The 14,146-nt window shown below is 39.7% G+C and overlaps 1 protein-coding gene across 3 annotated transcripts in view; it reads right to left on the minus strand.

The window, feature by feature from the left end:
* Positions 1 to 7,194: 7,194 nt before the first annotated feature.
* Positions 7,195 to 14,146, minus strand: part of MCM9 (minichromosome maintenance 9 homologous recombination repair factor) — a 119,803-nt gene continuing 112,851 nt past the window's right edge. For all 3 annotated transcript variants that reach the window (XM_008007218.3, XM_038000975.2, XM_008007217.3), the window contains one exon: positions 7,195 to 9,941. In XM_008007218.3, the coding sequence (XP_008005409.3) occupies positions 8,474 to 9,941 (1,468 nt within the window). In that variant the 3' untranslated portion in view covers positions 7,195 to 8,473. The remainder of the gene's footprint in view (positions 9,942 to 14,146) is intronic.

Below are 14,146 nucleotides of genomic sequence, written 5' to 3' on the forward strand. Positions count from 1 at the left end.
CTGACCTTAGGTGATCCACCTGTCTCAGCCTCCCAAAGTGCTGGGATTACAGTCATGAGCCACCACGCCCCGCCATTTTCACAAAGTCTTGATGAATGTGAGGGTGTGATTCCCTGATAACTCAGGGGAACAGAGTCTACACAGATGGAACAGCAAGTAAAATGGCCCTGAGGCTGGATCATGTCTGGAATATTACAGCGCCAGCAAGGAGATTGGTGTGCAATGTCAGAGGTAGTACGTGGCCTGACAAGTAGGGCCTTTGAGATCATGATAAAGACTTTGGCTTTTACCCAGAGTGAGATGGGCTGATAGAGGGTTTGAGATAAGCAACATGACCTGACTTTACCTATGAACAGGATCACTGACTACTGTGCTGGGAATGGCCTGTAGGGAGGCAGAGTGGCAGAGCAAGAAATAATGGTGGCTTGAACGGGTGTGATACAGTAACTGTGGAAGAAGTGATCGGCTCCTGGATATATTTTTAATAGAGACGCCATGGAATTTTTTAACAAATTGAATGTGAGGTATAACAGAAAGTAAATTGTCAAAGATGACAAGTTTTTGGCCTAAGCAACTGGAAGGATCAAGTCTCCATTTAATTTACCACGATGGATCAGCCTGGGAAAGGAGCAAATTCAGGCGAATGAGAGCAGAGTATAATCTGGAATAGGTTGAGGTTGAGATGGCCTTTAGATACTTAAGTAGAAATACTGAATAGGAGTTAAATATAGGAGTCTGGAGTTCAGGAAAGAAACCATCAGGTAAGGTGGGTGCTGAAGGCCTGAAGATTGAAAGAATACCAAGGGCTGTGGGTCACTCAAACATTCAAGATCCGAGAGACATGGAGAAAACTGGGTAAGGAGTGGAAAAGCTGGGGAGGCTAGAAGAGATTAGTAAGGAAAATCACAGGCATATAATGTCCTGTAAACCAAGTGACATAGGATTTCGGGGAGGGGAAAGTAATCAACTGTGGAGAATTAAGTAAGATAAGGATTGCAAATCGAGCACTGAAGGTCAATGATGACCCTGATAGGAGTTTCCATGCAGTGGTAATGGCAAAAACCCACTGGAGTGGGTTCAGGAGAGAAGAATTGGAGACAAGGGGAAGAGCCAACTCCTCTAAAGTTTTGCTAAAAGAGGGAAGTAGGGTCGAGAGAGGTGTGTTTAAGATGGGACAGATACCAAGATGTTTGTATGCTGGTGGGAGGGGTACACTGATAAAGCAGGAGTGCAGAGAGAATTGCTGGAGCCATGTCTCGGAGGAATGAGGAGCAAAGGGGATGGGATCTGGTAGGCAGGTGGAAGGCTTTCTTTGGCTAGAGCATGGATAACCCATGTCTTGTAATGCGGAGAAGGCAGGACACACGGTGCAGACTGCGGCAGAGGTGGATGTGTGGCGGTGGGAGGCGGATGAAGCGCAGGGCAAAGTGAAGAGTTTCTTGTAGGTAATATTTTCCTCTCACTTTATGAATTAACATAGGTATCACATCATTGGCTAGTAATGTAACTTTGGTCAAGTTATTTAGTGTCTCTAAGATGCAATTACCTAATCTGTAAAATGAGGATAATATTACCTAGGTCATAGACTGTTGTGAGGATTAAACAATACTTGAAAAATGCTAGGCAAATAACTAGCACATAGCAAACAACCAAAATAGATAACTTTTACCCTTTATGAATATATATTATTTTCAGTGGAGCAATAAGAAGTGAGGGAAGGAGTTAAGAAGCATGTTCCAGAACCTCATCTTCTTTCAAGTAGAAAGACATTTTTAGAAAAATAATTTAAATGTTGGAGCTTTTCTCTCATTTGTAAAATAGGGTATCACCTGAACTATAAATAGTACTGGTTGCGTGAATATTAATATTGTCATATATCAAATATGTCTTGAAAACCTTAAGTACTAATCTTATGATGATTGATATTACTGTTACGTTGTAACTAAAATTTCATTGGGGGCAAATAAGTACTTAAAATAAAAATTTCATTGCTTTTGTAACCTTTATGAAGAAGTAATGATTAGTGGGAAGATAAACAACTGGACAATGTCTGGCAGGGACCTTTTCGTTCAGGATGGATCGTGTTGTACAATTTTCTTTCCACTTTAACTAGTTCTTAGGGGCAAAGTCTATAAACAAGGGAGTCTCTCCAGGGATGTACTGTGCCCCAGGCAACAGCATCACTTCCCCATTCACAGAGTCCCCTCAAAGGCAGCAAGATCCCTCAAAATAGCTAAAATTCTCCTGCTGAAAAAGCAACTTAATTTCCCAGAGTGACAAAATAAGATTAGAGGTCAAAATTGCATTACTCCTCAGTTTAAAATTATTCTTGATTGTCATTTCTCACAGTTTTAAATAGGATTAAGGTAGGCCTAAGACACTTTTGTATTTTCCTCTCCTCATACTGGATCTAGTCCCTGTTTTATTGGCAATTGTAAAGTTGAAAATCTGGAAAATAATAGATGTCTCTCTTAACCACAGAGAATATTCCTAAACATATTTCAGAGTAATACTCTTCATATACTCCCATCTACTTTGACTTTCATTTAAGTATTTTTAACAGCTATGCTGTAGTTATGGTGAGCAATTTATAGATAGGGAAATGGAAGTTTGATAACTAGTGACACAATAAATAGCTCCCTCTGTGGTCTGTGGCCTAAGCTGCACTTCTCGTATAGCCAAAGGTGGCTTGCAATCCCTGTAAGGCACCTTGCTGCTGTCAGGTCAGGCATTTACATAGCTCCTTGGGAAAGATGACCCAAGTGCCTTAAAGCTCTCTTAATTCAGTCATTATAATAGAATCAATAGAAGTGGTATAATTATAGAACCTAAAACCAAAAACTCCAGGGAGATAGAGATGTGGTAGACTGGCCAATCACTGTCTCCCACTCCACCCTCTGAGACTGTCTCCACCCACGCTCAAGCAGCTGTGTCTATACTAGGTGGCCACTCTCCTCCTTACCCTCTACTCCCTTTCGAGCCAAGATGAACCCACCAAGAATCTGAACTAAAAAGCTTGAATCAGAAAGACGAAGGTGGGCATCATCTGGTAAGGTCAGAGAAAGTCACAGCTGGAGCCAGGCCCCAAAGTAGTTCAAAAGCCAGAGGGTAGCTGGAGCAGATAAGCCTTGAGTGAGCACAGAACGTGGGGCTGCTGGAAGGAACAGGAAACTGGAACACACTCATTGAGAGAGGCAACAACACGGGACCTTGAGGACCCAGGAGAGGCTGAGGGAACAGTTTCAGTCCTGACTTTCCAGTTCTGGGCCCATGTGGCCTGGTGAGACTTTGTTTCCCGTCCTTAATGAGACTCCCTGCTGTATCCCTACAGCAAACTTGCCTTTATCTCAGCTAGCTTCTGAGGGTTTCCTTTTCTCGGCAATATATAATAGATAGGCCTGATCCTCAGCTTTTATGGACAAGACCACTGAAGATGGCAAAGCCACACTGTTGGCTAGTTTTAGAACCCAATTCGCCTAGTTCTTAGTTTTGTTCTATTACCCAGTCTATGTATTTTTTTTTTTTTTTTTTAATTTGAGACAGTCTCACTCTGTCGTCCAGGAGGGAGAGCAGTGACACAATCTCAGCTCACTGCAACCTCCACCTCCCAGGTTCAAGCGATTTTCCTGCCTCAGCCTCCCAAGTAGCTGGGTCTACAGCAGCATGCCATCACACCCCACTAATTTTTGTATTTTTAGTAGAGGCGGGGTTTCACCATATTGACCAGGCTGGTCTCAAACGCCTGACCTCAAGTAATCCACCCACCTAGCAGTCTGTGTATTATTGAGCACTGAAAAAGTTCAATCTCAAAATAGTAAGCAATATTCCAGCATTAGTTTGGCTTATCATGAAAACTGTAAGTTAAACCAAGTTTGTTCCCACATAAAAACACATCTGATACACATGCTTGCTTTCTGTCAGTTCACCTCCACCAAGGCATTATGATTCCAACTAAACATAAAGAAGAGTGGCCTAAAAATAATTTGCATTCACAACATATAGAAATTACTCAATATTTCTTGGTAAGTCCTGGCCCAGTATGTATATCTCATTTCCTCCCTTAAACTGTATCTTGCACCACAGTATTCACAGACACAATTTTGTTAAATTTAGTTTAATATTTGTCAAGTTCACTTTTATTACAAATATTACCCTTAGATGCATTTTCAAGCCTTTAAGGAAGAGGTGTGGCAGTGGAACAGATACAAGAACTACTGAGTGTGTGTCATAAGGGGCAGTTGCCACCACTTCCTGTACATGTCCTCTGAGTGACAGTGACAAGGATGTGTGTGGGTAATGGCTCCCCTTATACCTCCCCTTATACCTGCATATAGACTATGTCACATGCAAGACAGAACACTGACAGGAACACCCCAACTGGAGTGGGTACTAATGTGAGCCAGGGGGCTTTTATCTTTCTTGAACGTTAATAAGGAAAGCAAGCTCAGAGGATGATTTTGAACACTGAGGAAGATCCACTGGCTTAGCTTCCTACACTGTGATGTTAATAGGTTTGGAACCTGGTTGTCTGATAAGTTGCATCTGGAAGGTTCACCTGGTCCCAGGAAGTCTCTAGTGACCTAGAATTCAAGGTTGGATAGTTTCTGAACTCCTAAATATCGTGAACTGGCTAAAGGCTAGCTCTCTGCAGTTAACCTAGGATTTTCTCTAGCATTCCATTGATTAAGCAGAAAGTTAAACACATGGAGAAGGAACAGAAATCAAGCATGCCTAGAGAATGTGTAGGTTTGTTAGAATTAAAATTTGTCAACCAAGAATAAATGTTTAATGTTTTGGTACACCTTCAAAAAAAGTTTAAAATTTGCATTAAGCCACAGAGTTAAAGATATCAGAATAATATGTTTGTTTTGCTCATATTTCTTTAAGACACCAAAAATTACAATAAAATTTCTATTATAAATTTTAGACTACATATGCACTGAAAATTAATCTTTTACAGTATCAGAAATTCCATTATCTCATATAGTTACAATAGAATTTAAATTCTGGTTTAGTCTTCTCACAAAATTAAGTATAGTTTTTATTGTGTTTAGATTAATTTTACATTATTAAAATGTTTTCAAGAAGTAAATTGGGACTGAAATCAAAATATTTTGGCAACTGGATTCAGAATTAAAGGGTTTTTGTTTGTTTTTGAGACAGGGTCTTACTCTGTCACCCAGGCTGGAGTGCAGTGGCGTGATCTTGGCTCACTGCAACCTCTGCCTCCCAGGTTCAAGTGATTCTCCTGCCTCAGCCTCCCGAGTAGCTGGGATTACAGGCACCCGCCACCACGTCCAGCTAATTTTTGTATTTTTAGTAGAGACGGGGTTTCACCATGTTGGCCAGAATGGTCTCGAACTCCTGACCTCAAGTGATCCACCCACCTCAGCCTCCCAAAGTGTAGCGATTACAGGTGTGAGCCACCACACCCGGCCAAAGGTTATTTTTTACACCTCTCTTTATTGAACAGAAGTGTGATCTGTCAGACTGTTCATATTCCCCCAAGACAACCCATGTGCTTCCTTCATACACACATTAAAGACCATAGAAGAGAAAGTTTTAGTCATCATGAAATCACATCTATAAGGAAAGTAGGGCACAGCAGGATAAAACGTGACCTCAGGACATCAGAACATTTTCCATCTCTGAACCTACTAAACTTGACCCAACAGCAGTGGAAGAACTTTTGCCCACTGTGACTCTCCTGCACAGGAGACCTGAGGCCTAGAGTTTGGTCTCTAACACTACTGACCTTCGAAGGAAACAGAGTACCTTGGGGATGGCTGATTCCATAACATGGAGCATGAAGAAATCAAAATGGGTATGGAACATCCTGTTGTTTTCAGATAGCATGGATGCTTTTATAGAAGCATCAGAATGCTGAAAGGACATTCAGGTCAACATAAAGGGACTGTGACCAAGCTGTGAGACTCAGCATTAAATATAAGCACAGTGAGGCAGTTATAACACATAACAGTCCGTGATAGAAGTTTAACATTTTAGTAAGAAGAATGTTTATACAGGTTGAATATCCCTAATCGAAAAATCCCAAATCCAAAACTTTGTGAGTACTGACATGATGCTCAAAGGAAGTGCTCACTGGGGCATTCTGGATTTTGGATTTTCAGATTTGGAATGCTCAACCGCTAAGTATAAGTATAGTACAAATATTCCAAAATCCAAAAAAATCCAAAATCCAAAACATTTCCAGACCTAAGCATTTCAGATAAGGGATATTCAATATGTACTGGGTATTTTATTTCTTCTAATAATTATGTCTATTTAAAATATTTAGGTATGTAGTTATTTCTATCTGGGTAAGTACCAAAGAATAAATATATGGAACTGGTGATTTGGCCAAATCTTGACAGATGGTACTAAAATGGAAAATGGATTAATTGATTAGCACAAATAATAGGATGTATGGTGGGCACAAATTATAACCAGGTAGAAGGTGGCATCGGCAGTCACACACAATGACTAAGGAAGACAGACAATTCAACAAGTAATTTAAAATATGAATTACTCGGTGTCCTGAAGAGACAAGGTAACTATGAAAATTAAATCTCTCATCACTAAAATTGAAACCTCTAAAACCAAAATTCCCAATAAATAATACAAATATTTTAAATAACATAACAGATCAAAATACCCTAATGACATGCCAATACGTTAGGTACTGTCAGCCATGCAAAACCTAATACATAAATACTGCAAAAGATACCAAGTTTCAGACAAAAATTACTAAGAAACGGACTTAAAAATTTACCATTAAAAAAAGTCAGTTCCACACTGTGGCTTAGGTTTGAGTCACCCTTATCTAAATAATCAGACCATGCCCAGATCAAGATTCAACTGGTCAAAAACCCATTTCCATTCCTTTTCCTTCGGTTCTAGTAAGAACACTGAAACCCAGGAAAGCAATAAAGCTGAAAGATTAGGAATATAATAAGAATCATAGTATACTGGGAAGTTATTAAACAGGTGCAGAAATAATACATTTTATAATCATTGTTTATGCATATCTTTTATCAGCTGTTTAAGGTGTTTCAAACTTCAGAGAATGATACTCATTATGGCCAATCATTTCAAGACTCAGTCACACTAAACTTCTACTTAAACATTTTTCAGAAAATTCTATTAGTGAATTTTAGAATGTTTAAATGCTTAAGAAAAATTGGATTTTCTAAATTTGTTTTCTTTGCATGAATTTAATGAAGTGAAAATTAAACAAAATACATATAGTTTTGAGTATTCTATGTCCAAAAGTCCCTTTGACAATTACACAATCAGGTTACAAATACACACTTCAGAAGAGAAAGTCCGTAATTATAGAATCCTAATAACCCTTATTAGAATCCAAAGGAGTAAGTGATTTTAAATGCACATAGAAAGACAAAGCTTGAGGTTATCTGTTCTTACCAAAAACAGTACATAATTTCCTTGGTTTTAAAGACAAGTGAATCACAACTTAGTAGGAATCACATTTCCATATTAACCAGCTGGGTAGATGAGACATGATGTTTGACTGAGACTACCACATACTCTCTCTTCTTCATTTATTTTATTTTTAGAGACAGGATCTTGCTCTGTCACCCAGGCTGGAATACAGTGGCATGACCACAGCTCACTGTAACCCTGAACTCCTGGGCTTAAGCAATCCTCCTGCCTCAGCCTCCCAAGTAGCTGGGCCTATAGGAGTGAGCCACTGTGCCTGGCCCATACTCTCTCTTCTTCTAATCACAGTATTTTACTTGGTTGAAGGTAGGTTCCCAAAAGAAAAAAGAATCTGAAGTACAAAATGGCGGCTCAAGAACGAAAGGACAACTCAGAAGGTCAGTACTTCAGAAAGGTACTGTTTGCCCAGCCGCCAGATCTTTAAGAATATCATGGAATTGTAAGGATGCCTCTCAAAGAAAGAAAACCATTAGTCACATTTAACCTAATCCACACAAATCAACACAAAAATAATACTAGAAAAATAGTCTGATTTTGGCAAATCATCCAAGTGATTATTATATTCACTGTACTTAGCCCATCCCAGGTGAAAATACCAAAAAAAAAAAAAAAAAAAGTAAAAAAAGAGTTCATATGCCTTGTTAGATTTATGAGTGATATCTTCTCGGCATTTGTTCCTGAGTGAATGAAAGAAGAAATTAATCAAGGGAAGACCCTCTCCCCCTTAAAAACAAAACAACAAACAAAAAACAGAAAGTACACCATTTGTAAAATTAAGCACAGCATAATTAACTCAGCTCAGCTGCTGGTATCACACTGGCCTCAACTGATTATACAACTTTTTAAGTCATGAAGATTAACCTGAAATTAGAAAGCCTTATGGGGAAGCTAGTATTCAGAGTGATCCTCAATATGGCCAATCATTCTGTACATTTATAAATACCATACTGATATCCTGAAGGTCCTCTGTGGATTTGGAGAAGGTGAGATTTGACCAGAAAGCTTTTCCCAATTATGACTTTTTTCTCATCTCTTCATCCCAGTCACAATCGAATGCTTCATCACCTAGTTCTGGTAAAGTGAAGAGGGATTCTTTGGAAACAATCAGTTTCTCGGTGGACCTATGGAGCTGAAAAGATTTCCTTTTACTGACACCCACAGGAGCTGTGGTTGTAGCAGGGGAGCTTGGGCCTCTATCACCTCGGTTCTTCCTTTCAGGAGGAGGGGATTTTGATTTGGATTCCAAAGGGGGAGTAAAGCAGAAGTTTGCCAATTTGGCTAACGTGCAGGCATGAACCTTGCCGCTTTTATTACTGCCTGAAACCTCTTCCTTTTTGTCTCTCTCACAAGTAAGATGAGCACACCCAGTCTCGTTCCCAAGCTCTAATTCAGGCTGAATAATCCTCTTCTCAGGGGCACACATCACCTTCTCTCTTTGTCCGTGTTTCTCTGGTGGCTGCTGCGACACCTCCTTTGTCTCATCCTGCAGCTGATCAGAGATACGGTATCCTGGGGTAGGTGTCAACTTTTCTGGATGCTTCACTGGCAGGGCTGCATCTCTTCTTGTTCTATGCTGGGAAATTTTAGGACTATGAACTGCTATTTTAGTTGCACCAGGTGACACATGGCCGTGATCTTCAAAGGAGTGGATCAGTTTTGACTTCTGTTTGAAAGTAAATTTTGCCAGTTTGGCCACAGGGGAACCTGGAGGCTTAACATTTTCAATTGCAGGCTCTTCCACTTGCGCAAGGGATTTCGGTCTCTTTCTTTTGGGTGAGTTCAGCATTCTGTCTGGCCTATGTACAGGAGTGGACTGAGGATGGGAAGGGACTGTGCACTGTGCAGGCACCCTGGTGCTATTTCTGCACAACTTCTGGGCCCTCTCCTTGCACAGCTTCTGCAGGTTCCTAGGGACATGATGAGTCAGTACTGAGTCTGGTTTATCAGCAGAGACTGCTTCAGAATCTAGTGCTAGTCTTTTTTTCTTGTTACCCTCCACATTGTCTGGCCTCCATGGAGCACCTGTCTCTCCTGGTGATGGAAGCAACTCAACATCCACTATGCTACTTTGGCCTGGCTCACTCTTCTCCTTACCCTGAGACGTGCTGTTAGAGATCTTTGAAGCCATATTTTCTCCAGATGTTTTGGAATGAGGAGACACAAGAACAGTGTTTTTAGGTTCACTCTCATGAGCTGCCATGAAATCAAACCAATCTAAACTGTCATCTCTGCTATTTTTGTGGTCAGTTGAATGTTTCCTACTTGTTGATCTACTAGGCTCCAGATACACTGGGGGATCTAGAACTGGGCTTCCCTCGGGGCTGCCTCCAGGAGAGGAGATATGCGTGCTACAGTTGATTTCCTGCTGTGATGAAGTTCTGAAGTTTGATTCTTCCCCTGGACCATTTCTCAAGGATCCTGGAGTAGTCTCCACCTCCAATACCGGTGGTTGGGATTGGTGCACATTCTGATTCTGTAACCTGTAGCAGAGACAAATAAATAAAACATGTCTTGAAGGGAAGAGAATTTGTGCTAACCTATTCATTTCTTTAGTCTCTGAGATACCATCTTAAAGATTTAAGTCCCAAATAATTCCAAGTTAATATCAAATACAACCTCCTAGGGCAGCAGAATGAAATAATCCTTTTTTAAATCAATATATAATTTACATACTCAGATAAACACTAATTTAACCTAAAATTGTAGTAAAATAAAGAAAATGAAATGGGAGGTTTACCTACACTTTGAGATCTCTCCAAAAGTCCAATTCATTCATTGAAGATTGTTTGAAGATCAGTGTAAAATCCTCAGCTTTATCTCTCACGTTAAATGTGCAAATACAAGACACACCTGTTGCTACCCGCACAGTAGCTGATTGCTGACCAAGTAGGTTGTTGGTTAACTTGCTTGGTAGTCAGTTTGCAGATCAAGGAACCAAAATGAAAGACTGAGGATTATTATGTCTCACATCTTTTTACCTAGTTGAGGTACTGAGTGCATCTGAGCCGTCACCTTCCTCAGGAGTCAAGAGTCTGTGATACTTCTGTACTGGTGCTCCCACTGCCCCCGCCCATACTCATATTCATGGCAGACCTCCTCAGGCAACTGTGCCAACCTTTCTTGCAAAGCCCAGGCATGTTTAAACATATGTACTGAGCAGCTACTCTTTTCTCAATTTGATACAGAATTAATACCTATTTACCTTCTATGAATGAAGGATATGTTCAGTGATGATCATTTTAAATATCTTGGGCATATTAGAAACTGAAATATTGCCAGAAGGACAACTTTCCTTTTGTTTTTATTTTACTTTAAGTTCTGGGATACATGTGCAGAATGTGCAGGTTTGTTACATAGGTGTACATGTGCCATGGTGGTTTGCTGAACCCATCATTTAGGTTTTAAACCCCACATGCATTAGGTATTTCTCCTAATGCTCTACCTCCCCTTGCACCCCATCCCCCAACAGGCCCCATTGTGTGATGTTCCCCTCCCTGTGTCCATGTGTTCTCATTGTTCAACTCCCACTTATGAGTGAGAACATGCAGTGTTTGGTTTTCTGTTCCTGTGTTAGCTTGCTGAGAATGATGGTTTCCAGCTTCATCCATGTTCCTGCAAAGAACATGAACTCATTCTTTTTTATGGCTGCATAGTATGCCATGGTGTATATGTGCCACATTTTCTTTATACAGTCTATCATTGATGGGCACTTGGGGTGGTTCCAAGTCTTTACTATTGTAATACAGTTGCAATAAACATACATGTGCATGTGTCTTTATGGTAGAATGATTTATAATCCTTTGGGTATATACCCAGTAATGGGATGGCTGGGTCAAATGGTATTTCTAGTTCTGGATCCTTCAGCAATCGCCACACTGTCTTCCACAAAGGTTGAACTAATTTACACTCCCACCAACAATGTAGAAGCATTCCTATTTCTCCACAGCCTAGCCACCATCTGTTGTTTCCTGACTTTTTAATGATCACCATTCTAACTGGCATGAGATGGTATCTCATTGTGGTTTTGATTTGCATTTCTCTAATGACCAGTGGTGATGAGCTTTTTTTCATATCTTTATTGGCTATGTGAATGTCTTCTTTTGAGAAGTGTCTGTTCATATCCTTCACCCAGTTTTTGATGGGTTTTTTTTCTTGTAAATTTGTTTAGATTCTGGATATTAGCTCTTTGTCAGATGGACAAATTGTAAAAATTTTCTCCCATTCTGTAAGTTGCCTATTCACTCTGATGGTAGTTTATTTGGCTGAGTAGAAGCTCTTTAGTTTAATTAGATCCCATTTGTCAATTTTAGCTTTTGTTGCAATTGCTTTTGGTGTTTTAGTCGTGAAGTTTTTGCCCATGCCTATGTCCAGAATGGTATTGCCTAGGTTTTCTTCTAGGGTTTTTATGGTTTCAGGTTTAAAATTCAAATCTTAATCAATCTTGAGTTAATTTTTGTATAAGGTGTAAGGAGGGAGTCCAGTTTCTGTTTTCTGCATATGGCTAACCAGTTTCCCCAGCACCATTTATTAAATAGGGAATCCTTTCCCCATTGCTTGTTTTTGTGAGCTTTGTCGAAGATCAGATGGTTGTAGACGTGTGATGTTATTTCTGAGGCCTCTGTTCTGTTTCACTGGTCTATATATCTCTTTTGGTATCAGTACCATGCTGTTTTGGTTACTGCAGCCTGTAGTATGGTTTGAAGTCAGGTAGCGTGATGCCTCCAGCTTTGTTCTTTTTGCTTAGGATTGTCGTGGCTATACGGGCTCTTGGTTCCATATGAAATCTGAAGTAGTTTTCCCTGGTTCTATGAAGAAAGTCAATGGTAGCTTGATGGGAATAGCACTGCATCTATAAATTACTTTAAGCAGTATAGCTATTTTCATGATATTGATCCTCCCTATCCATGAGCATGAGCATGGAATGTTTTTCCATTTGTTTCTGTCCTCTCTTATTTCCTTGAGCAGTGGTTTGTAGTTCTCCTTGAAGAGGTCTTCATGCCCCATGTAAGTTGTATTGCTAAGTATTTTATTTTCTTCGCAGCAATTGTGAATGGGAGCTCACTGATGATTTGGGTCTCTGTTTGTCTATTTTTGGTGTATAGAAATACCTGTGATTGGTGCACATTGATTTTGTATCCTGAAACTTTGCTGAAGTTGTTTATCAGCTAAAGGAGTTTTTGGGTGAGATGATGGGGTTTTCTAAATATACAATCATGTCATTTGCAAACAGAGACAATTTATCTTCCTTTCTTCCTATATGAATACCCTTTATTTATTTCTCTTGCCTGATTGCTCTGGCCAGAACTTCCAATACTATGTTGAATAGGAGTGGTGAGAGAGGACATCTTTGTCTTGGGCCAGTTTTCAAGGGGAATGCTTCCAGCTTTTGCCCATTCAGTATGATATTGGCTGTGGGTTTGTCATAAATAGCTCTTATTATTTTGAGATACTTTCCATCAATACCTAGTTTATTGAGAGTTTTTATCATGAAGGGGTGTTGAATTTTACTGAAGGCCTTTTCTGCATCTATTGAGATAATTATGTGGTTTTTGTCGTTGGTTCTGTTATGTGATGGATTATGTTTATTGATTTGTGTATGTTGAACCAGCCTTGCATCCCAGGGATGAAGTCGACTTGATCATGGTGGATAAGCTTTTTGATGTGCTTCTGGATTCAGTTTGCCAGTATTTTATTGAGGATTTTCACATCAATGTTCATCAGGGATACTGGCCTGAATTTTTTTTTTTTATTGTGTCTCTGCCAGGTTTCGGAATCAGGATGATGCTGGCCTCATAAAATGAGTTAGGGGGGAGTCCCTCTTTTTCTACTGTTTGTAATAGCTTCAGAAGGAATGGTACCAGCTCCTCTTTGTACCTCTGGTAGAATTTGGCTGTGAATCCATCTGGTACTGGGTTTTTTTTGGTTGGTAGATTAATTACTGCCTCACTTTCAGAACTTGTTATTGGTCTATGCAGGGATTCAACTTCTTCCTGGTTTAGTCTTGGGAGGGTGTATGTGTCCAGAAATTTATCCATTTCTTCTAGATTTTCTAGTTTATTTGCATAGAGTTGTTTATAGCATTCTCTGATGGTAGTTTGTATTTCTGTGGGATCAGTGCTGATATCCTCTTTATCATTTTTTATTGTGTCTATTTGATTCTTCTCTCTTTTCTTCTTTGTTAGTCTGGCTAGTGGTCTATTTTGTGAATCTTTTCAAAACACCATCTCCTGGATTCATTGATTTTTTAAAGGGTTTTTTGTGTCTCTATCTCCTTCGGTTCTGCTCTGATCTTAGTTATTTCTTGTCTTCTGCCAGCTTTTGAATTTGTTTGCTCTCATTTCTCTAGTTCTTTCAATTGTGATGTTAGGGTGTGGATTTTAGATCTTTCCCGCTTTCTCCTGCAGGCATTTTAGTGCTATAAATTTCCCTCTGAAGACTGCTTTAGCTGTGTCCCAGAGATTCTGGTAAGTTGTGTCTTGTTTTCATTGGTTTCAAATAACTTATTTATTTCTGCCTTAATTTCATTATTTACCCAGCAGTTATTCAGGAGCAGGCTGTTCAGTTTCCATGTAGTTGTGCAGTTTTGAGTGAGTTTCTTAATCCTGAGTTCTAATTTGATTGCACTGTGGTCTGAGAGAGTGTTTGTGATGATTTCTGTTCTTTTGCATTTGCTGTGCAGTGTTTT

Source organism: Chlorocebus sabaeus, chromosome 13 (assembly GCF_047675955.1).
Source record: "Chlorocebus sabaeus isolate Y175 chromosome 13, mChlSab1.0.hap1, whole genome shotgun sequence".
Taxonomy (NCBI): Eukaryota; Metazoa; Chordata; class Mammalia; order Primates; family Cercopithecidae; genus Chlorocebus; species Chlorocebus sabaeus.